Raw genomic sequence first — 23,989 nt, 5'->3', positions numbered from 1 at the left:
TAACTATTCTGTGTTTATGTGAAGATCTGCTCCGTAACAGTTTGTGTGTGCTCTGATCAAATGGGATAATGGGTTTCTGAAATGACAACAACCACACAGGCAGGCACTGGCTGTATCTGCCCCACAAGCACTGATTTTCCCCCCAAACACAGAGAAAAAGATCTCACTCTAATCTCTGAACATGTGTCCAAGCACTTCCAGTGCAAAAGCAGTTGCTTTACCCCGTAGCAATACAACAAAATGTGTCTTGAGTCCTGAGCAGGGGCCAAGTTACTTTAGGACACTTTTTGCCACCCTTCCAGTGACATGAGATCAGGAGAGATAAATACCTAAATCATGGTCTTATGGTTATAATGAAATGCTGTGAGAAAGAGATGTGATTTTATGATTGTTCCCATTAAGGAATCTCTCAATGAGTCTGGATTTCTTTGAAATCCAGTATTTACTGAAATTGTTTGAGTTCATGATGTTTGATTGCAGAGTATTTTTTAAATTTATTTTTAATAATGTATATAATCAATCTTTATACTGGCATTGTTTCTTTTCTTAGCCTGGAGTAATTTTGGTAATTTAGATGTGTTACTCTATGTGATGTGGATGCAGAGAGAAAGAGGGTGTGTATATGTTTGTATGTACATTAGAGAGAAGGAGATGGGTGATTTTGCTAATTCTGAACTCTAACCCCCATGAATATTTGTACTTAGGACATTATTTCTCATTTCTCATAAGCTGAGGTCACTACTCCATCTCTTAGACCTGCAACAGCTGCCAGTGCTTCTAGACAGTTCAGATCTTTTTCCAAGTGCAATCATTCTGGACCACAGAAAATTTTATTTACTTCCAATTTAGGCCTCCCTGGATTGTTCATTCTCTTATCTTCAGCCGTGCTGGGCTGTTGTGTTTCCAACATTTGTAAAGACAACCCAAAACAAAGTTTTGGCCATCTGTGGCATTCTCAGATTAAGCATGTATTGAGAAAATTTTATTTAGAAACACATAAGCAAGTGTCCACTGGTGCTTTAGAGAAATAAAGTACTCCTTTGAACTGGAATGGAGATTGTAAGAGGTTTGTAATAGGGAGGAGATTTTTTTTTTTCTATTGTTGATGTAATGTCTTTCTCCTATTTGCACCAGAAAAAGAATGAGGAGGGAAGAAATAAGCTTTTGTTTAAAAGAAATATTGATGAAGGGTCTTAAAGCTTTCAGAAAGGTAAATGAACAGCTGAAATTCAGGAGTTACAGGTGTTTTCTTAAAGAATGACCATGCAAGTAGACTTTCCGAGGCACTTAATATCCATATATACTTCAAGCAGAGAAACATTGCCTCATAAATTGCACCTACAAAAGTAGGTGGGCAAAAACTGAAGCTACTTTTTATAGTCTCTAATATTTAGAAGGAAAATTCAGTTACAGCCAGATGTGTTGCTGTTTGCTTCCATCACACAAGGCAAGTGCAGCATGTGCTTAAGCTCCTGCGCAAACATATAAATATTGATCCGGAATATAAATATCAGGTCTTGATGGTGAAAGACCTAAAGACTCTGAGGAAAAAATCGCTACTAAATTGTAAAACTCATGCTCAGGATTTGAAGGAAGGAAATCCTCATCCCAAATTTAAGCTCAAGCAGTTAGTGTACTTCAAGTTTTTGACATTTCCTGACACGCTGACGAGTGTGTGAGAATTTGTGGGAGACCTTTGGTGTCAATATGTGCTGGAGAAAGGAGATGGATGATTTTTTCCACTGTGAGCACTAGACAACACAGGAACAGCTTCGGAAGGGACACAGCTTATCCATCTCTTTATGGCTAATTGCTTCTTGGATGTACACCAAAGAGAGGGATTGGGAAGCCAAGAGCCCCAGGGAGGGGAGAAGCTCTTTGGTGGAGTGGAGGCCTGAGCTGATGTTCCATTTCCAGCCGCTGGAAGCGTTCCCTGCCGCCACAGTGACACAAACCACCTGCTGAAGTGTCCTCATGGTGGGAAGATGGATGAGCCTGAGTGTTTCTGGGCATCTTTTTTCTTTCCTGTAGTTCTAAGTGCTTTTCAAAAGCGAGGAGCTTTTTGTTTGTTTGATTGATTTTAATTCTATAGTAAATCAGGTCTTCTGCAGATTAACTTAGGATGCTTTTCAAGCACTATTTTCCTTATTCCTGTGTGAGCAATCTGGAGATGTCATCCTGGTAATCTGTCAAGGACATATGGCTGAAAGCCCTTTAAAGAAACTTCTGTGAAAGGGGATTGACATTTCCTGGGCTCATCAAATGGCAGGATTTGTAGTAGTAACTGCTGGAAAGCCGGGAGAGTTGTTGTCCCTTGGATTAAAAACCAAAAACTGATGGATGGACCTGATGGAGTTTTTTATTCTTAATTTAAAATATCTCAAAAATTACTTTTGGATTTTTCAGGGTTTTCCTGTAATCACACTAACAATAAAATTTAGGTTTGAATTGTGCTTACTTTGGAGTTTTTTCCCAGGTTTTCTTACTGAGAGTCTCTAGAAGTTTAAGAATTATGTATTCAATAAATGAGATGATTGAATGTGCAGATGGGTGCCTTGTGTTTAGTATGACCTCTGTGTGTGAGAGCAGCAGTGAATAAAACAGCTCTTTCTCTATAAGAGGTAAGGCATTCCTGTGAGGAGCAGGGAACTGGACTCAGATGATCCTTATGGGTCCCTTCCAGCTTGAGATGTTCTCTGATTCTATTAAAAATTGTAGCTGGTTACAAAACAGTGCAGGACAAACAGAAAATGGCAGCAGTTCTGATAAATGGAACAGGTTAGAGAAAAGGTCTCTAAGAGGTACTTTTGAAGTAGCAAGAAGGTAGGGTTTAAGGCACTGAGTGTCTTACACAGGCCAAGAAAAGGCTTGTGGAGGGGTTGGATAATTGATGGTCTGGGTGGAGGGGCAGCTGTATGGGTGTAATTGTGTGGAAGGTCTGAGTTGAGGAAGGGTGGTAGAAGAGGCCACAAGAAAGGAAAATGCTACTGCCAGAATCGCCTTAGTCAATGTTTAAGAGCAGTATTAATGACCATATTAAGAGGCTGGACTGCAGAAGAAAGTAGAGTGGAGAAAATAAAACCAGGCGTGTTTTCCATTTGAAGAAGAGAAAGGAAAATACATTAAAAAACAGAGCAAGTTGGCAGATCTTGAGGTGAGTGTAGATTGCTTAGGGAATAGGACTTTCATTTTAGCTCTGTTATCTTTTAGTTGTAGGCCCCAAGCGCACAATTCCCAGTGACAAGTTTCGAAAGACTTCTCAAGCCTCACAATTTTATTGGTGAACTGGATTTTACTGGTTTTCAAAAGGATCATTTGATAAGGAATTCAAGCTGGTTGCCATCCCTGCCCTGCCACCACTGGGCTCAGCCCCCTCATGCAGATCGGGGCTGCAAAGACTGAGAAATCCCAAGCCCCTGTCCTGTAACGGGGGTGTCTGCTCTGTGGCTCTGTGTCAGGGCATCCAGCTGAGAGCTGTGAGGGCTGCTGTGTGTGCAGGGAACGTAAAGTTCCGGGAATAGCTGAGTGGAGCCATGGGTGTTCAGTCCTTTGAAAAGGTTTTGGGGTTTTTTTTAAGCATTTTGAGATTGCTTTTTTGTTTCTAAAGAATAATTAGAGTTTTAAACATGACATTTTCAGCCCTTCCCTTCATCTACTTGAATTCAGCTTCATCTTCCCTTCATGTACATTCCAAGAGAGACACAAGGACTTTGGAAGCCTCCGTAGTGCAAGGACACAAAATGCCCTGAATGGAGCTTCTGTTGCAGAGGAGGAGCAAGAGGAAACATGGAGAGTCTTCACTTCTTCTGGCTGTGACTGTCCAGAACCCTCAGGTACAGTGATAATATGGGATTTCCACGAGAAATAGCAGAGTGTTTGAAGTGGATGGGTGGCTGGGGAACCTAGGGAAGGGGGGGATGCTCGGTGAGCAAGAGGGCTGCAGTTCCCATTTGGGAGCAGATGCCTGCCCTTAGGCTGTGCCTGTGGCACTGGGGGGGAGCCGCTGACACGGGGTGAACCTGTGCCTGGGTTGGGCTGTGCTCTGCCTGCTCCCTTCATCATGAGGGTGTGGGAAGCAGCATAATTGTCTCCGATTCTGGTAAAGAACTAAAATTTATGGCTTGCCAGAGGTCAGAGCTGGGAAGGGAAGTTAAGCGGCAACAAAATATCCTTGACGTACTTGCTAACAAAGTGAATATTGCAAACTGCGTGAGCTGGACGCTGTGTCTGCCTTGGCGTTGGTTTGCTCCTGTGGGCTGCTGCATATTGGCTCTGTGAAAAGCCCAATGTTTGCAGTCCCACTCGGGACTGTCCAGGGCTGCTTGTGCTGCCTTTGAAGCCGGAGAGCCTCCAGGCATGAGCAGCCAGCCCGCTGCTAAGCAGGAGATCGGGGGTGCAAAGCATGTCTTGGGAAACAAATATTTTCCTCCTGTTTTGTTGTCAGCCTCAGGCACAAAGTGCATTTGATGGGTCACTACACTTTATAAACTCTGTGTACATTTCTTTTATTAGAGGGGGAAGGCTTGTGCCAGAATTTTCACCTGTTGCCTTTTGCCATTAATTTGCTCCCGTTGGATGGGACGAGAACTGGTTTCTGGTGAACGCAATAGAACAAAACGGTTGCCACGGATTTATTTTAAACACGTGTTTCATCACATTGTGATTTAAACAATTTAGTGTGGTGCAGAGGCCACACAACCTCTTCTGGTCTAAAATAACTCTCCAGTTACTTTTTTTATAAGGCATGGGGAAAAGATGTCCGATCCACGTTCGCTGCATCCCGGTTCGAGCGCTGTCGGCAGCGATGCTCAGCCGGACAGAGCCCCGCGCTCCATGCCGGGGTTCCTGGGCGCGGGGACCCGCCGCCGCCCCTGCCCGGTCCCCCGAGATGGCCGGCCCGGCGGTGCCGGCGCAGGGAGCGGCCCCCGGCGCGGCGCGGGGGCGGTCGGGGGCGGGGCGCGGCGGGGGCAGCCCGGTGCCGGCGGGGAGCCCGTCCCCGGCGTGCTGGGCTCTGCCGCCTGTCGCGCTCCCCGCTCGCCCGATCAGGCAGCGCCGTTGCGCAGCTCCCGCGGACCGGCCGGGACGGGACGCGTCGGGAGCTCGGTGGGGCTCGGGGCTTGCGAGGCGAGGCGAGGCTGGACGGCCGGGGCAGGGGCCGAGGCCGCCCGGCGCTGGCGGCGGGGGGCGGCGGGGGCTCGGCGCGGCGCGGTGCCGCCGGGGCCCGGCGCATGGCGGCGGCGGCGGCGGCCGGGGGCATCGCCACGCTGCCCGACGACGGCGGCAGCGGCGCCTTTCCCCCGGGGCACTTCAAGGACCCCAAGCGCCTGTACTGCAAGAACGGCGGCTTTTTCCTGCGCATCAACCCCGACGGGAAGGTGGACGGCGTCCGCGAGAAGAGCGACCCGCACAGTGAGTGTGTCCCGGGACCACCGCGGGCGGCACCGGGGTGGGCGGGCGGCTCCTCGCCCGGGCAGAGGGGCTGCGAGAGGAGCCGCGCCTCGGCCGTCCCGCCCTGCCGAAGCTCCGGCAGCCAGCCGTGCTCGGGAAGCTCCCGTCAATGTGCCGAATGTTCCTATATGCGAATAACCGCGAGTAAGCACGCGGAGTTAATTCATACCGAGTGAATTCATACCCACGTCCCGTAGCTGGTGGTCCCGCACCGGCGCCCGCCGCATGTCCCGGGGCAAAGCGTCGCTGGCGTTTCCGCGCTCAACCTGCTCGGAACAGAGCTCGTCAGGTGCACAGAGGTTTGGTTAGGGCTTGAAAGGGTCTCGAGTTTGTTTGCGTGGCCCTTACAGGGCTCTAATGGCACTTTTCTGCTCTACACGGCGGTGGTGAATGTGTTGGATGCACAAGGTAGAGAGGAGGTTGTTCTTTTTCCCCGTGCGGGGAGGTGCTCATGAGTAGGAGCCCTTCTTGGCACACAGGTGCTCTTGGGAACAGAGGGCTAAATCTGGCCAAGGAAGCGGGTTTTGTAACAAACGGCTGTCAGAACACCTTCTTGGCTTAAAATGTTACATGTTAAATTTTTAAAAAAAACTAAATTAATGATGGTTTAGATACATATAAAATCTATGGATTCCAGCAGCAGCAGGAGGTTGTTCCTCCAATACCCAATCTTTTGAAGGGAGAGAAAGGCTCCTGGGCTGGGAACATAGCCTATGGATCACAGGCTTGCAGGGAGCATGTGGCAGGTAGCTGTTACCAACACAGGCTGCTTTTTGTCCCACAAACAAAATGCCTTTTGCAGAGCTCAGGGTATTTTGGAAGCATTCAACATGGAGGTTTTGTGGATGTAGTGGTGAGTTCTTAATACGCCTGTGAGGTGCTTCCTTCAGCGCAGGTACAGGGAATTGCTGCATAGCTGTCAGATCGTCCCAGTGCCATTCCTGGTTGGAAGGAATTTGTTACTGTGCAGTGTGTGCAGGGCCTGCAGGCACTTGGCATGAGGAGCAGGTGAAATGCCTTACTGGGATTCTTCACCTGCTTTGCACCTGTGCTGAGTGATGGATGCAGGGACCGGGCTAAACTCAGGGACTAGGAGGAAAAGGGAGTGAGGAGACAGACCGAAGATTCTTAATATTAATTTCCACTTTGGACATTCGCCTTTTGCAAAACGATCAGTTTTACCCAACAATTCCAAAGAAATCTTGTAACAGTTCATCATGTCTGATGAACTAATGAGATTTATTATCTCATTAATAAATCTCACTAGTTCATCAGACATGTCACTTCGTCCTAGAAGTAGCTGTGGAAATGTGCTGGAAATCTGCAAAGGGAGGTGATGTTGAGTGGAGGATGTACAAGGCTGAAGCTGAGTCCAAGACATTGCCATGGCTGTTGGGTTCTTGCCTTATTCCCCATCTTTGCTTTTGAAAAGAGCAGGTAGTGGTGTTCGTTGTGTGCTCACTTGGCTGGGCCAGGCTGCCCTGAGGGGAGGTGGTATTTATTACTGCTGCCTTTTTCATCATAGAGTTCCCCCATAATAATTTCTTGCCCGCTGCCTTTTTTATTATTCTGTCAGGAAAACTAATACTAGTTTTTCATTCTTGAGTCCGTCAAATGTGTGTTTTCTCTTCCTGTTGAGCCTTATCAATAGTAAAATTCTCAGCTGACATCTTGTGCTTTCCTAGTAGTGAATTCTCTCCTTTTCTCATTATCAGACAGCTCTTGGCTTGTTGCTTTTTCTTCCTTTCTTTTTTTTTTTTTTTTTTTTTTTTTTTTCCCTGGAAGACCATAGTTCTGGGAAGCAGAGAGTAATCAGTGCTTGAAGCATCAGCGAGGCTCATTGCTGGGGCATTGCGTGGTTCACATCCTTAGCATCCTTGCTGTAAATACGTCATTCCACACGAGTCTGCTCAACTCTGACCTGGTGAGTGCTGCTCTGTGCAAGTCCCTGTGAAATCTCGTGGTATTCCTGGCATGGCAGAGGGCAATAAATCTTGAACAACGTGAGAGGACTTTAAAAAAGAAATTAGCAATGAAAATACACACCTCGAGTAATTCAGGGTGATTTTCTTAGTTTAGCAAAAGGTTTTGTAAGGTGGTTTTGAGAAAAGAAATACGGTGTCTACACAATTTGGTTTAGAAATAATTAAAGGCCAGTTAGTAGAGATGCTTGTGGTTGCTGCTATTCTTAGGAATTAATTATACAAAATAACATTTCAGTAGCACATCATCCTTCTTACTTTTAAAGGAAGTTCTTATTTTAGAAGGCAAGTTACTGTCTCCTTATGTTTCAGACGAAGGTTTTAATAGTATAAACCAATTTCCGTGATCCATGTTCTTTTTAGCCCCCCCCCCTCCTGCCTCTATTCGGAATACACATCTGCTTTATGTCATGGCCTGGTTTTACACTCACCCCACTCACCTTCATTTATTCATGATTGTGTCATTAATAAAATTAAGAATGGAAGTTGGTGTCCCACGTGCTGGAGGATTGGGATCATATGATCCACAGAGCTGAAACCCAGGACAGGGCGTCTTCCATGGCCGTTATTGCCACATCTGACGCGTGTGCTGCCGCGACTCCAGTGAAGTGCCCCTTTGGACACACTCTGGGGACTCTGTCCAGAGGGTTTTCCCTTGAAGAGGTACTTCCAGACAAACAAGAAACAGAAGGCGCTTTCTGAGAGTTCTGTTGTCTAAACTAAAACAAAAAGCATGACTGGTTTGTTGTTGTTGTTGATCAACAACTGTTTATTATGCCCTGGAAAATGTACAAAGGACACAGTGTTTTTGGAAAGGCTTTTAGAAACTTTCCAGAGGTGTTTCCCTCAAAGAGGCTACAGTGCCGGTGAGGGGGAAAAGCCTGGAGAATGGAAAGGGAACACTTATCCATACATTTAGAACATGTCTAGTAGCACAGCTGGTTCCTTTCAGAGTTTCCTTAAATGAGGAATGGTTGGCATTTATGTATTTCCATAATTTCTTAAGCAGCTTTGTTTCATGATGAGCATAACCCAAGACAGTATCCAAGTCATCCCGAGCCATTCTTGTCCACTCCTTAATGGGGTGACAAGGCTCCAGCCTCTCACTTGGAAAGGATTCAGCTGTGTGAGCTCAGTCAACCCTGCAGATGGATGAAATACCTTTTTTCCTCCTCAGTACCTCTCTCCTCTTCCATAAATATCTGAAGAAAATGTAAAATAGGGTAATACTGGTCCAGGAAAATTTCTTAAGAAGTTCCTTTCATAAATAGTTGTTAATATTAGGATTTTGACTTGTGTCTCTCACAGCATTTAAATGGTTATGCTCTAAATGTTTTGGAAAGACTCTGCTGAAGTATAAACTGACTTTTAGAGCAGCTTAGTGAAGGTGATGGAAATCTGATCGCTGATCATGCAACGGGAGATAACTCATGGCAATCCTCAAGTTGAGCAAATGTCAGGAAGTGTTTTCCTATGAAGGTTCAGGACCTGGTGTTACGCTTTTTTAGGTGCATAAGTTGTTTGGGAGTTGGAATATCTCCCTTCCCATTTTGGTGTCCCACAGACGTAGCTGGAGCTGTTGACAGGGCAAGATCTGTTCCAAATCTTAGCACTAAGTGAGAGATGACTAGTTTAAAACAACCCTGTCCCTAAATGTTCAAATACATTGCTTCTACCCAAGTCCTTCTGGAAACAGACTCTTTTTGCATTTCTTTTGATTTGTTGCACAGACCTTGACTGCTTTGCCAAGTACTTTGTGGCATAGCACAGAAATTCCTCCTGGTTCCTGGATGTAGCTGGCTTTAGGGGATGAGGTAGCAGAGATCCCCTGTGTGAAAAAGTTGGGAATATGCTTCCTTTGCTTCTTTTGTCATAGAAATACCATCATGTTCCTGCTCAGGGGAGCATACCTTCTCATCTCTCACGTGTCTGCTACTCCTCCATCCCAGTTCCTAGTGAGTCTTGCCCACCCTGGAGCTGTGTGATCCAGTAGCAGGTACACTCCAAAGGTGGACCAAGGCAACACAAGATGTCTCCAGTGGTCACTGAACTGTCCTGTCCCTCCCAGCTGTTTTTTGCCCAGTTTGAACAGAAACACCCACAGGTACACTAGAGGGCAGGATTTAGCCCTTAAATTGTCTCTCTCAGGAAATCAGGAGCACTTTTAGGTACTTACATAGTCTGGTTTGGGAAAATGATAATCCAACTCCTGTTAGCCACTGTACTCCCAGAGCTGGAAAAGACAAAATACAGATAACATTTTGCTTGAAATTTGTGCAGCTGATTCTAAGGAGAAGTCTATCTGTTGTGGGGTCATATTTAAAGGCATTTTACAGAGAGTAAATTATGCTAGTAACTCAACCTGAATTTTAAATCATAGTCTTTTCAGTGACACTTTGTTTCTGTAAGCTTTCCCCAGCTCCCCTGGCTTACAGATAAGGCAGGCAGTTCTAATATACAAATTATGGTTTTTAGCACTCTTAGGACCGTTGCCCTGGGATCACTGGCCATCTGTTCCAGGATATTTGAGAGGTGATGGATTGTGCTGAACTGGTTCACAGCCCTGGAATTAATGGTGCTTTTGACTGTTGGTGACAGCGTGTTTAGTGTGATTATCTAATAAAACGAAACCAGACCCAATGCAGCCTAGGGAATGCTCAAGTTGCTGTTGTTGAAGAGCATGCATAAGTGTATGACATCTATATATGACTATCTATACCAGGTGATATCTGAAATGTTTATGGCATGATTTTTGAAGCCTTAAAGTTGGTAATGGGACACTGTTTCAATCCTGATGGAGAATTAATAGCCTTTGCTTTTGTTAGCACCTGTTTAAGACTATGCATTTCGAAATACAGCAGCTCTCTCACCCTTCATCGTTTTCAGTAGTGTTTGGTGACAATATGCAGGTCAACTGTTTTGCCTGTCTGCCTCTTCTGCTGCCTCCAGACTTGTCAATAAAAATATTAAAAGGGCAACTCTCTGGAGTGCTGATGGCATTTTAGGGTTATTATCTTACGTAGTTTTTTGTTTGTTCAGGGTAGGGCCAGATTTTGATTGGAGCTCGATAGGATCGGCCGAGAATACAAATGAGATGATGTCTGCACAGTTGGGTGGAGGTCGTCCTGCAGGAGCTGTCATGGTGCAGTGCTGCTGGAGTGACCCTGGCTGAGCCTGTCCCTCATCTTTGACTTTCAGAGCTTGAACCACATTGACCGAGTGATTCAAAGGAGAAGGAGACTGAGGGCACTGGGAAAGGGCAGAGTAGGGCCCAGACTCCATGGCCATGTGCAGTGCCAGTGTGGTGAAATTCCACTCTTGTGCTGCAGAGCTCAGTGGTTTGTTACCTTCTGACAGGATTTCAGCAGATCTCATAAAACCACAATCATTAGGATTCCTGCAACATGCAAGCCACAAAATCTTGGTAGCTGTGGCTGTGGAATCCTGCATGGTGGTGTTTTGTAAGAGCAAGGAGAGATGTCAGCTGTGATATAGCTTGAAAATATTTGTAGTCTGTTTCCTGGTTGTTTCCTTTCAGTGCTCAGGCTGGCCCACAATGCCTGATGCAAACCTACCCCATATCCCCAGACACTGTGCCATTCTGTGGGGGTGTAGCTTTGGGGTTATTTTTGGTGTTAAAGGACGTCCTTAACATACTCAAGTGTGCAGTTACCCCACAGCATCTTGATCTGCACTTGGGGGAAGGTCTATAGCACCTCTGTGGACTGGCATCAATTTTTTGGTATCTTTTCTTGGCACTTCTGGGTAGTACTGGGGTAAAAATCTTGAAGTCTTTATTTTTGACCACATACCCATCACTGAGATGCCAAGAAAAGTGCCAGAACTGGTGCAAGGGTGGTGGTAGGAGAGAGAGGCTGGAAGTGTGGAATGGAGGAACACAGAGTACCCCTCTCTGGTGGCAGCTGATTGTCACTGCCTGTCCTCTGATGCCATGTCCTGAACCATCTCAGCTGTTAAAATGCAGGATAGGATACAGTGTCTTCCCAGATGGATGTCTTAAAGACCATGAACAGAGTCTAGGCAGTTGTCACCTATGTTACATTTCAGGTTAGAATAGGAATTTTGGGACTGTATTACAAAGAGTGTTCAGACAGTCCCACAACTCTAGGAAGACCAATGGAGAGATCGACATTCCTGGGTGTGGGGAACCACACCTGTGGAGAGGTTGTGTGCAGCTACTTTGTGGGACCTGCTGGTATCTGCGGGAACAGAGGTGGATACAAAACCAGGAGCAGGTGTTAGTGTGGAGAGGCAGCCACCATGTAGGCCACGTAGGGGCTGTTGCCTCTGTGTCGAAGTCACTTAGGGAATCCTGCTGCACAGACTTGTTGGGCTGAGAAATACTATGTGGATTCAGTTCCTTGGGTTTCTCCACCTGTAAAGGAGCAGTTGGGAGGAACAGCTGAATGTGCTCCTGGCCATTTGTCAGTGTATGTAAATAGGAAGGATTAATTTTGTGGTTTTGGAGATGTTTACAGACTCACTATGGATGTTTGGCTGACAGCAATGTTGTTCATTCAGGAAAACAGAGGAAGAAAAATGTACAATGCTTATGTCCTTAGAAATGAAAGAATTCCTCAAAGCTGAAGAGGTGCACAGAACTGCCTCACGTTGCCTGGTGTTATTTATTTCAGTCCCAACCTTCTGCTTGCTTTACAGCTTCCAGCAGTAGCTTCTTCCAGAGCATCTACTTGTGCTAGAGCAAGTACGAGTAGTAGTAAGGTGTTTTCCAGTGATCAGGCTCTAGTCCCATGGATCAGTATTGTCAGTGTGATATTTTATTCGGAGTAAACGCTGTTAGGAGTGGGGTGTTTGGCTGCTTCTTTGCTGTGATGTGAGGTGAGGCAGTGTGATGGCCAGTGCTTGTAGCTGGTGTACTGCAGGAGCACCCTTTTGGCAGGAGATGTCAGGAGCAGTGTGGACATTAAAACCACCACATACATCTAAACCAGGATATGGGCACTCGCAATGGTCAGGCTGAAGCAGCAGGGAGTTCTTCCAAGTGTGTTCTTCCAGGCTGCAGATTCCAAGGTCCCTCTTTTGTTGTCAGAAAAGTGCTCCCATCCCTTCTTAGTACGGTTCAAATGTACTCAGAATAAAAGTGAGGAGTGTTACCCAACTATGCACTGTGTGTTTTATTTTCAGTTAAGGAATTTGGTTTCTTGCAAAGAAAACTCTTTACTCAAGCAGAGCTGCATTCAGAAGCAAATTAGAGCCTTTTTGTGAAGACTGGGATTCATTCCTGTGCTGGGTCAGCAGTGATCGACAGCTCTTGTCCTTCACTGCAGCTCGTGCTGTTCCCCTGTGGATGCTTTATTTAAAGGCCAGCACAGGGTGGTTACACAGCTTGATGGAAGGGGATGAAATAGGAGGATGAAGTAAGACTCGGAGCTTATTGTGGCATTTGCACTGTCCTTGCAATAAAGGACAAAGGCACCAGTGCTATAATATGTGTGCATGTGTATGGCTTTTAATTTTTTTTTTTTTTTTACCTTTTACAAAAATATTTACTAAAGTCTCAATGATCAGTTCAGTTTCAATGGTACTGGAGATGGGGGAAGGACAAACCCAGCATCGTCGCTGTCTCAACCTTTTGGGCAGGTTAAGAGCAATCGGCTCTAAAAGGCAGCTCAGTTCACAGGAACTCCTCTGTATGGGATTGTTCCTTTTTCCTCCCCCGTCTGCTGTGCCATCTCTCTGGACCCTGGGTGCCTGACAGAGTTCCTCTTTCACCACTGTGCTCCAGACTCTCTGAAATCAAACTTACTGATTCTTCTTGGCATTCCTAAAATCCAGCTTATCCTTTTCAACTGTGACACTGAGGCTTATTGAGCCTGTCGGTCGGCAGTGTCTCACCACTGCTCCGGCAGCCTTTGCCTTTCATCCCACGTGTTACTGCTCCGATATCAGTCACAACCCTGAAAGACCGTGTACTACTGAGGAGTTGTGTGAGCTGTACCTGGAGGAGGAACACAACAAAATACCTTCTAAAAATTACACATTTTACCTTTTCTGTTTTCTGAAGTGCTGTTCTTGAGTTTGCCTTGGGTTGTCCCTGGTTTTATGTGTTTGTTTTGCTGCAAGTGAAAAACAGGTCATAGTTACAAGGAGACGAGTGAATGCACAGTAAACATAAAGCTGAATTTCTGCAAGTTCTGTACGTGTTTTCTGACATGGCTGTGTTGGCTGAACAGTTGAACCAGCTTTGTTCTGAAGTTGAACACCCAAAAGTGGTTATTCTGTAATTCACTTCAGTCAATACTAAACAAAGCGAAAGCAGATGAAAGCTTTTCTTACCCTTGCTAAGAAAAGCTCTTTGGGAACAGTTCTAAAAGAACTACATGTGAACAGGCATGCATTATTCTTTTGATAAGGAAACCCTGAATCAAGAATATGGGGTGAAAATAATGGTGATTTGGAGACTAAGCTTTGTTACCTGTACCTAGTAACGAATGAAGTTCTTCTCTGGTGAAGTTAGGATTTTTTTCCATTTGTTTATGCCCTCTTGACTTCCAGAGATGGATCAGTTCATCTGCAATGCCAAGGAGTCAGCAAACAGTGTGGCAGAAGGTATTTAGAAGGGTTTTACCTGATGGTGACTTGGAGTTTCTGGCGTACGATAGATACCCTTTCGTAATGCAAAGCAATTGTTATTTACTTTACTCGGCAGCACAAAATGCCCAAGTCGTGTTTCGTAAGCAGAATCCAAACTTTGGATTTGCTTTTGCATGACATTTTTACTTTTAAAGGGCTTGATTAGGTTTGATCAACCAGATTATGCAAGCTGTGAGAAGTGGAGGTGTGTGGCCGTGTGTGTTTTACACGTGGGCACACAGGCACGGAGCACGGTGTTACACTGGTGCCAGAAGTGCTGGATGTCACACGATTCTGAAATTATTGTTCTGCAGGATGACTTTACTGCCTTTTATATAAAATTTATACGGAGCACCAGAGAATGCTGTGTATTTGGTAATCAGTGTTTCATCGGGAGGATTCCCAGTGCCACAGGTGCATGTTAAGTACAGCTGGGTATTTGTAGGAATTGAGTTCAAAATGTAAATCAGAATAGGTAGAGAACCTGCATAGGGAAATAATTTCCATTGTATTCAGTATCTGTACTATCTAAAAAGGTGAAAACTTTTTAAAAATCTGGGCATGTCCATGTTAATGTGGTTGATTAGGATAGTGGGTGGATGCTTAAACAGTTACACAAGTTACTGTTCTGCTTTAAGCCTCAGTTTACTCTTAAGTGTAACCGGAACTTCCTGAAGTGTTTGTGTTTCAGGAGTGTATATTTTTGTTGTAGATGTTTACATTTTGGAGACCTTGGGTCTGTCTGTGAGTGGTTTTATGCCTCTGGCTGGCAAAAAGGAAAAAGATACACTTAGAATGTTGTCATGCAAAAGCAAAGAAATGTGCCTTTGTATGGGAGCTTGACTCACTGTTTCTCGCTGTGACACTCCATTGGCTTGATTGTTTTTGTTGCGGTTCTGATGGTTTGGTTTATTAGCAGCCCACCTCTCCTGCTAAGGTTTGCTAGTTGTTTCTCCTCTCCCCGCCTCAGATGTATTCAGGTCTTAGGCAGTGTGAGCCGTGGCTCAGTTTCACCATGACCATATGAAAGTGAGCAAGTTGTTGTTCTCTTCTTCACGGCCTGAAGACTTGGGGATGCATCATATGTCAGCGCGTATCAAATAGCAGAGTTAAATTGCTAATTGTGCCTTTAAGAAAGAGATATCAGAAACTGTCAGAAACTGATGCAGGACAGAGGGACACAAAGATATTTGTAATTCCTAGAGAAAGTTACAGTAGGCATCACCAGGCTGGGGTTTGGATCTGATCCAGCAGGCAGGAAATGCCAGAAGGGGGTTGTTAATATATGTGTGTTTGTAAATGCACGTGTAGCTTTGAACCAGCCCTGCTGCTTTGGGAGGGTTTGTCGTGTTAGGTGTGGAGCAAGCACGTCCAACTCCTTGTGTTTTGCTTGGACACCTGGCTGGGAATAGATGTTGCCCCTGAGCATGAAGGAATGGCCAATTTCATCCACAGAGGATGGCGAAGTGCGAATTTGCCTGTAGGGTGTTGCATTTAGCGAAATGTTGTTGAGTCTTACTTTTCCCCTCTTTTTTTTGTGAACTTCCTTGCATTTCTGATGCTTATTCCCTTTGGAGCTCTGGCCCACCTCTGCAGTGAGACTGCAAAATAGCTGCTTTGTGTGTTCCTGTGGGCACGGGGGTGCGGGAGGATGGGCAATGGGAGCTGGCGCAGCAGCTTCACCACGCTGTCACTCGGGGGCCTCGTGGAAGGATTTTCCTTACAGGGCCTCTGCAAATATGTTGGAGATGGGCCCTGAGCCTTTGGCTGGGGCTGAGCTTTTCCACAGCAGACTGTAGTAACACTAGTCATTGATCCAGAGACGTGCAGCCTGGGAGTTTTGGGGGGTACAGAAACTCTCCCTTCTCATAAACTGAGTGAGAGATGTTTTGCTTTTTGTTCCAATAAAGCAGCTGTATGTTAGTGAAAACAGGAGTTGAAATGGTATCCAATTTGTCCTCTCTTCCTGGGCAGTGAGCTGCTCCCTTAGCTGCAGTGTGGCAGGCAGGGTTCTCACTGTGAAGTGACGGAGGCTCTTGAGCAGGAGGCTGGACTAGAGACAGTCCTTCCGACCTGGGTTTTTTGTGATCCTGACACTGGGGCTGGTAGCTTTAGTCTGCACTGGTCTGTGTGTAGGGTGTTTGCTGGAAGGGTTACAGTGAAAATACAGCTGAGGCTGTAATCAAACCTTTATTTGCAGTGTGAATGCATCCAAAGCCAGAAGTTCATAGTTAGTTTTTACTTCAGGGGTTCTCTGATATAGTGGCTAGAGTTCCCACTTCCTTGTGGAAGAGTAGGAAAATGGGGGTTTTATTAATCCATTTGGCTAATGCATCCTCAAATTCCACCTTCTTAGGATGTGTGAGTTTGCCTCATGCTCTGGAACAGCACCCCCCTGTACTGCCCTTACCCTGCCCTGTCTTCACTGCTCTTTGCTCTTTTTGTTTGCCTTTTATTTTATCCTTAATGTGCTTCTGTCCCTTTTTCTCCTCCTTATGACCTTTATGTTCCCTTTTCCTTACTGATCCTGTGGCATTCTCCTGCCCCAGAATATCTTAGCCAGTGCAGCTGCTATGAGTGAAATACCAGCATGTGGCTTTGCTCACAGGGATTGCCCTGGGCGAAGGGACAGATTCCCACTGGGAGTCAAAAGGTAGTACCAGCTCAGCAGTGAGCATCTTCCAGAATGTGCAGCTCTGTTTTTCTGAAGTATTAAGTTGGTAGATTTTGCCCAGGTCTTTGAAATGAACTGATTTTGAAGGAGATTTTTGGCTGAACCCTTTATTTTGCGGAGCAGTGAAACCATTTGGGACCGTTTGAGTTGTGCAGTTCCTGGGTCTGGGCCACTCTAAAGCTTTGGTTTATTAGAACTGTAAAAGGACCTGAGAGTTTACATTGTCCGTGTGATTTTCCAGTTCTAGTGCTCAGGACAATAAAAGTACTCCTGGAAAATGTTCATGTTTTCTCTGTTCTCTGCATTTGCTGACAGCTTTCCTGTCTAGATACTTGTCCTTAAAATTATTTTCTCCTCTGCACTGTGCAAAACTGCCTTGGAAATAATTTTTTTTTTTGAGGTAATTTTTAAGAAAATGAGGAAGATCCATTTCTAAACAGAAATCTGAAACTGCCAACCACAATGCGATGAAATACCACTTTTCAACTTCCATATTCTTAGAAAAGTCTCTCCAAGTTCTGAAATAAATGCCCATTTGTAACTGCCTTAAATGCACTGTTTAGTTTAACCTGCAGCTTGTACATCTGTCACGGCCACAAACTCTGTGAAAGAACATTGCAGTGCCTGTTGCAGTGTGGCCCAGCTTCCTTTAGTGCCACAGATTGTACTGGTTTCAGTGGAAATTCGGGTTGGACTGTATAGCTTGTGGTGTTTCTCAGCCAGAACATCAGTGAATATGAATCTCTAACAGAACCACTGTGTATTGTTGGGAAAAACCATTCCCTCTCTATCCGTTTTTATACGACTGGAAGGCACTGTAGGTTCACTCGAGCTACGTCACTCCGTTTCTCCACTGATGTGAAAGTGCATATGTACATCCTGCAATTCATCCCTTCTTCCTCAGCAGAATGACTCTATTAAGCTTATTGTGATAGAAAAGAAAGTCTTTAATAGGAGCTGTAAATTTCCTGGGTGCTTTGAGTTGATTGCATTGTTTTATTTAATGACTTGGTGATGACTTAGCTCCAGTCCTAGAGATGTTTGCTCAGCAGGCGAGCTCTGTTCTCACAACACCAGCAGGCATCGAGCAGAGCCTCGTGCTTGGCGTTCCTCATAGATTGCAGGGCATGAATGGGACCAGGGAAATAACTCACTGCCGTGCTAGAGGGGCCCTCAAAGGAGTGCCAGAATATCTGGGAAAATGGGCCTTTTTACCCTTGGTTAATGAGCTCTTTTACAACAATCTGCTGCTTTTTGGGGGCTACAAATGTCTCAATTATTTGACTTTGATGGATGGGGTTTTGAGGTTCAGTTATGCTGAAAACAAGTATTGGGAGTAGATGTGAAATGATGAACAGATTCTGCACTGTTGCTGTTGGTGACCAAAGGCTGCAAAAGATGTAGATCACTGGTGTCAAGTGATTCATCTCTCTTACAACCAATTTAGTTGCCGTGCACTAAATCTAAAATTATTGCTTCCGGTGATGATTATGTGGTCAAAATGCGTTTGATCAGTAAGGCTGTGTTGTATATTGGCATCTCCAGTTCAGTGTGACCCTGTGGCAAATACTCACTTCAATAATAGAGCTGTAAAATAACACTGAAACCTGAAAAACTCACTGTACTGTTCTGGCTCTGTTTGTTCACGTGTTTTTGGAGTTGGAGAGGAAAATCCAGTGAAGCTGATTTTCCTTTTGGGGCTTTCAGTATTGCAGCTCTTTTCAAACTCTGCAGAAATATCTTGGGGCTTTTTTTTTTCTCTTTTCACAAGCTTCTCCAAACTGTACAAATTTTTACAGGACTTACAAGCCTTTACCAGAAGTTTATTTTTACAGAATTTGAACTTCTGGCCTGGTGTGGTGCTGTAGGATATTGTGTGCGTTTTTGTCCAGAGAAAGTCACGAAACTTAATAAGTCAATACTGCAGTAATGAATATTAATTTTTAGCTGTTCCACAGCTGTTTCTTGTTAAGTGTGTGGTGAAAGCTGTGTGCTTGGGCACATCTCAAAAGTGCCTTTCCCACAGTCCCTGCCCAGAGCACTTTTCCATGTTTTTGCTTCTCCAGAGAGTAAGGAGTTACACCAAAGTGTTTGGAGCTGTTCACAAGTCTGATTTTGGCCTCATAACTTGGGAGTGTTGTATTTTGGATACTTGATTCTGAGATTAAATTGGGCCTGACTTTTTACTTTTACCCTGAAAAAGGGTTTGAAGCAACTATCCCAACAGTTTCATGTTCCCTGTATTCCTGGTGCTGGAGCTTTGGTTGGTTTCCTCAGGGCTGTTGTCTTTTCCCTTCAACAAAAAGCCAAATAAGCAATAACCTCTCTCTGAATCGCAAGAGATGCTCCTTCTCCAAAATCTACAGTAACTTCAGGCGTTTATTCTGATGGCTGAAAAGCTCAAGCTATTTAAAACTGCATCTCCAAACAGAGGAAACTATCTGCTGAATCAAAGCACGTGGGTGAAGGAAGCTCTTGTCTGAGATGATGTGTGCAACAGGCAAAGGCAGACAAAAGGGGAAGCTTTCATGTGTTTGTCCAGACTACTGGGTTTGATTTATGGCTACAGTTAAGGCTTTGTGTTAATAACTCACAGGCAGTAGCTAAAAGCTGTGTGATAGGACCTTACAGGTTTTCATTTCTATGAAATCTTTACTTTCTTTTAATTGATTCAAAACATGTTCCTGCTTTGTATAGCACTATTTCTTGTGCCTTTGCTGCCTTCACCTACTGCCGCAGTTCTGTTTGTTTGTTCCACCCACTTGTTGGATGGATGAGGTAAACTAACGGATATTTTTCTGCTGGGAACTGCCAGAACCCTTAGGGAGTGATATGGACCTGAATAGTCTCAGTTAGACTCACTGACAGTCTGTCTGTACAGAGCTGTGTGCGTTCAGTGTCTGATGCTGTTCTGCAAACGTTGAGAGATACCTCTGGAAAAACTGCCATGGAAACTTTCCATTTTCTGGGAGCAGTCGACCATGCCCTAAGTGGTCTTTCAAGGAGTTTCATGGGTTTCAAGCTGCCTTTATGCAAAATGAAGATGGAATAACTCAGTCTCGCCGTTGCCAATTTGAAAGTAGCTACTTTCTTTGTGAAAATTGGATCAGAAAGCCAAAGGTTGAAAATTTACTATTTTCATTACAAGCTGTAGCTTTCTGTGGTGAAGGGTTTGAAGCAGTGACTGTCAAATCCTGCAGTCTCATGATGGCCGTGAAAGCTTTTGTCTTTTTTTTTTTTTTTTTTTGTTTGTTTGCAGTCAAGCTGCAGCTTCAGGCGGAGGAACGAGGAGTGGTGTCCATCAAAGGTGTCAGTGCCAATCGCTTCCTGGCCATGAAGGAGGATGGCAGATTGCTGGCCTTGGTAAGCAGCACTTTCCTGATGTCTCTGTGTTGCTGTGTCTGCCCTTGCTCTGTGTGGAGCAGCCTTTCTTCCTCCAGGACTCACTCAGCTGCTCGGTGTGGGATTTCTCAGGAGAAATGAGCTCTGCACAGCTTCTGTCAATTACCTGAAATAGGAATTAGGAGGAGTTGGGTATATATAGCCCTATATAGGAGCTGCAGAATTTAACAGGAATGGCTCGTCTGAGAGAGAAAAAATAACAGTGATCAGGAAATTATAAAAACAAACAAAGAATAAAGTGTCTCCCTTTTTACCCTCAGGAGTAATTTTTTTCCTCTTTCACTTACTTTCACATAAAGCAATTTTAAAAGACGTCTTTCAAGTGGAAAGTGAAGCCAATGTCTTTAAAAAAATTACTTTCATGGTACTAATCTGTATAAATTATTTTCTCATTTTCCTCTTTGTAGAGAATCAAGGTTTTTCTGGGGCACTTCTACTTCCTAACTAGAAAACTGGCAAGAAAAATATTTTTGCAAATGTGATGATAAAATTTTAAAAGTTATATAAATGTGGGTAAATTAAGCTGTTCTCTAGTGAGACTAGTTTAAACTCTTGTGTGTTTTATTGGTATCAGCTGAATTTTTAACTGTGTTTTAAAGCAGCAGACTCTGAGAGTTAATGCCTCTCAGAGCCAGATGACAAATTTTGCCTTAAGAGTTGCAGTTATATTCATTTTGCTTATGAGACCTAGACACTGTAAATCCCTCATCCACATTTATACCCTTCAGTGCCTGGTGAAGCACCACTGCAGGGCATCCACCCTGCCAGAATTTTGGTTTGCAGTAAATACTCCCCGGTGCTTTGTGTATTCACACAGCCCCATTCCGCGTCTCTGCAGGTCCCCTCCGTGGCTGGGGCTAACAATGTGCATTCCTAACCCTGGCTGAACTGCAGCTAATGAAAGACCCATGCTAGGGCCTGCAGAAATTATTTCTGATTCCCCTCCTCTGCCTCCGTGAAATGAGACTGAAAGGAGTTTTACAGGAGCAGGGCTCTCCAGGGCGCTCCTCAGTTCTTGCTCCAGGGAGTTTTGTGTGAGTTTGGGAATGCACTTAAAGAATCTGCTTCAAGTTACTTGGATATTGTGTGACAGCTCAGTTGAAGAAAATGTGAGGAGTTGCCCACTGTGCTATTCCTGAGTTCAGGATAATTGGGAATTTCCTGTGGTGCTGGTGCGGTGGCATTCGGCTTCCCATTCTAATTGCACTCCGCACTCTGAGTGACGGGGAATGGTCAGAATAGGGTATTTAGCACCATTTGTAAAATGATAAACACAAACACAGGGGTGTGTTTCTATTCAGGATTTCTGACCTGCTGCTGCATGGCTGGTTTGGTTGTAGAATGTGCTTCCCTTGTGGCAGTTTTAGTTCCTTAGTTCCTGTAAGGTGAAGTGCTCAGGAAGTATCGTCCACTCGCTCAGGATTAGTCTGTCAGAATATGTAAAGTTGGTCACTTTGTGCTTCTCACTTGAGCTTGTAAAACTCTTTTTTTCTTTGGTGTCATTTCTGGAAATGGGTGTTACTTGAATTGTGTTTTCTGCACACAACCTTGTTGTTATTCATAGGCGGAAACTCTCTACTCTTTTAAGACTTTTTTTCTCCAACCAGCCTAACAAATGCTGCTGCAATTTCATGGCTGTTTTCTGTAGCACTGGCAATGTTTTTCCATGAGGATTTCTGCGCTGTGACTTCCAACAATATGTGGCTGGCTGTGCCTTTACCATTTTCTGCCTCTAAACACATTCAAGAAACTGTTTCTAACTGCCAGCGTCTCTTGTTCAGTTAAAGCAGGGCCGTGTTTCACGAGAGCTCCCAAAGGGTGTGCAGTGGAAATGTCTGTGGTGAATTGCACACGGTTAAACACTGCTGAAAGTTCTTTTAAAACATTAATTTCCAAACACATAATTAAGCCCTCTAATCCATCAGTCACTCAAGTTCTACTCTGTCCTTTTTAATGTCTGGGGTTTTTAAATTACTTTTCAGTGTCCAGGATCAATTTGCATAGTGTCCTTGTTTCACAAATAAATTAACATTTTGGGCAATGTATTTGCAAATTCTTATTCAGGCCTGTTTTTCATCTGGTTGAATGTTTATGTAATTACTTGTTGAGACATGATGCAGGGTTTGTTGTGAGCTGGGCTTTGCAGCATGATTTATTGCACAGCCCGTGGACCACTGCTCACCCTGGTGATCTGCGTGGGAGGGCAGTGGGTCGCATTCTTGTCTGGAAATCCGGATGATGCAGCTTTTAATTGAGCATTTTCATGCTCTTTACTAACAGAGGAGTCGTGGGGGAGAGGTGATCTGTACCACTGGAGAAATGGCTGGTGGTGAATGCAGATAGATAGGTCAAAACCTCCCCTAGGAAAACGCTCTTTTAACTGAAAATATTTGTGCAGAAATGCATCTGTTCCATCAGATCTTTGATGGAAAAACAGAAACGTTTCCCATCTGATATGGCTTATTTTGACTTTCCAGTTTAATTATAAGAATGAAATACTTTCACTTTATGGAATGAAATGTGATTATTTCATTTAATGAAGAAATTTCCCAAACTTCCCATGAAAGGAAGAATTTTGATGAACTTGTATTTTATGATAAATAATTTGTTATTTAAGGATACGACCTGTTCATTCTGTCATGCTTATGTGGTTTCGCTGTGATCAGCCAGGCTTTGCCAGACTTCAAGGACTTGACTTGAAGGGAAATTCTTGTCTTTTGACATTACAGATTCAAACTGTGCTCAAAGAAAGTTTGTGAGAATAACTTGCATTTATTTTGAGCAGAGTTCAGGTGTTTCATGAGGTGCTGTGAAAGCTTCTACTGCCAGATCCACACTCTGGATGCAGCCTAGACTGAAGTGTATTTGAAAGGAAAATCCACAGAAATCCAGGGTTTTTCCAGGTGCTGAGATTGACAGTGCAGGGGCTGGCATCGTGCTCTTGCTGGACAGCAATCCAGCTCCTGAAATGTCGCCTCTGGCAGATGTTAAGGAATACAGTTTGTGAAGCCTGAGCTGTCATTTGTCACCTAAATGATGAGGTTAATGTCAAAATGTTTACATTGATAATGTATTGTAGGAAAGCATTGGAGTCACGTATGCTTTGGGGAGAAATAAGGACTTTTCTTTTTTCACCCTTTTTTGATGTGCCTCTGCCTGAATTTCCAGCTTAGGCAATTATACTGAATTGTCTACACTCTGCCTAAAGTTTTTGTTCTTAAAGGCTTCTTTACACATTTCCTGATCAGAACAAAGAATTACACAGTAAAAGCAGATTAAAAGCTGCTTGATCTGTGTTAGAGACAATAAATGCATCATAGGCAAAAAAACCTCTTCTTGTAGGTGTTTCTAACAATATTTTCACAGTAAGTATCTTTCTTCAGTCATGAAACAGTTAATCTGTTTCTTAAAACCAAAGGTACTGCTCACATTCTTCCTAAGTTAGTCCCCTGAATGTGAAGGATTGATTTGTGGTGCTACACCAGTAATGCTTTCTCTTTTCCCTTTTAGAAATATGCAACAGAAGAATGTTTCTTTTTTGAGCGTTTGGAATCCAATAACTATAACACTTACCGGTCACGGAAATACTCGGATTGGTACGTGGCACTGAAAAGAACTGGACAGTACAAACCTGGACCAAAAACTGGACCTGGACAGAAAGCTATCCTTTTCCTTCCCATGTCTGCTAAAAGCTGACTTCCATGGCAGATTCTGAGCACCAATGCCACACAGCACTAAAGATGTCACCTTTCCTGCTCCTCTCCGAAGTAGCCAAATAGAAGCAATTATTTGCTGATATTATAACTACTTTTGCAGATACCAGATTAAACCATGAATTTTTCATACTGTCCTTATATTACTCTTTAAA

The 23,989-nt window shown here is 44.3% G+C and overlaps 1 protein-coding gene across 1 annotated transcript; it reads left to right on the top strand.

The window, feature by feature from the left end:
• Nucleotides 1-5,228: 5,228 nt before the first annotated feature.
• Nucleotides 5,229-23,950, top strand: FGF2 (fibroblast growth factor 2). The gene is made up of 3 exons (XM_066186688.1): nucleotides 5,229-5,409; nucleotides 19,979-20,082; nucleotides 23,632-23,950. Exons 1-3 carry the CDS (start codon nucleotides 5,229-5,231, stop codon nucleotides 23,815-23,817), a joined length of 471 nt encoding a protein of 156 aa, XP_066042785.1. The 3' UTR covers nucleotides 23,818-23,950.
• Nucleotides 23,951-23,989: the final 39 nt, after the last annotated feature.

Source organism: Chamaea fasciata, unplaced genomic scaffold (assembly GCF_029207755.1).
Source record: "Chamaea fasciata isolate MVZ Bird 193981 ecotype frontalis unplaced genomic scaffold, bChaFas1.0.hap1 SCAF_6, whole genome shotgun sequence".
Taxonomy (NCBI): domain Eukaryota; kingdom Metazoa; phylum Chordata; class Aves; order Passeriformes; family Sylviidae; genus Chamaea; species Chamaea fasciata.
The sequence above is the reverse complement of the archived record's forward strand: the minus strand, read 5'-3'. Positions and strand labels throughout refer to the sequence as shown.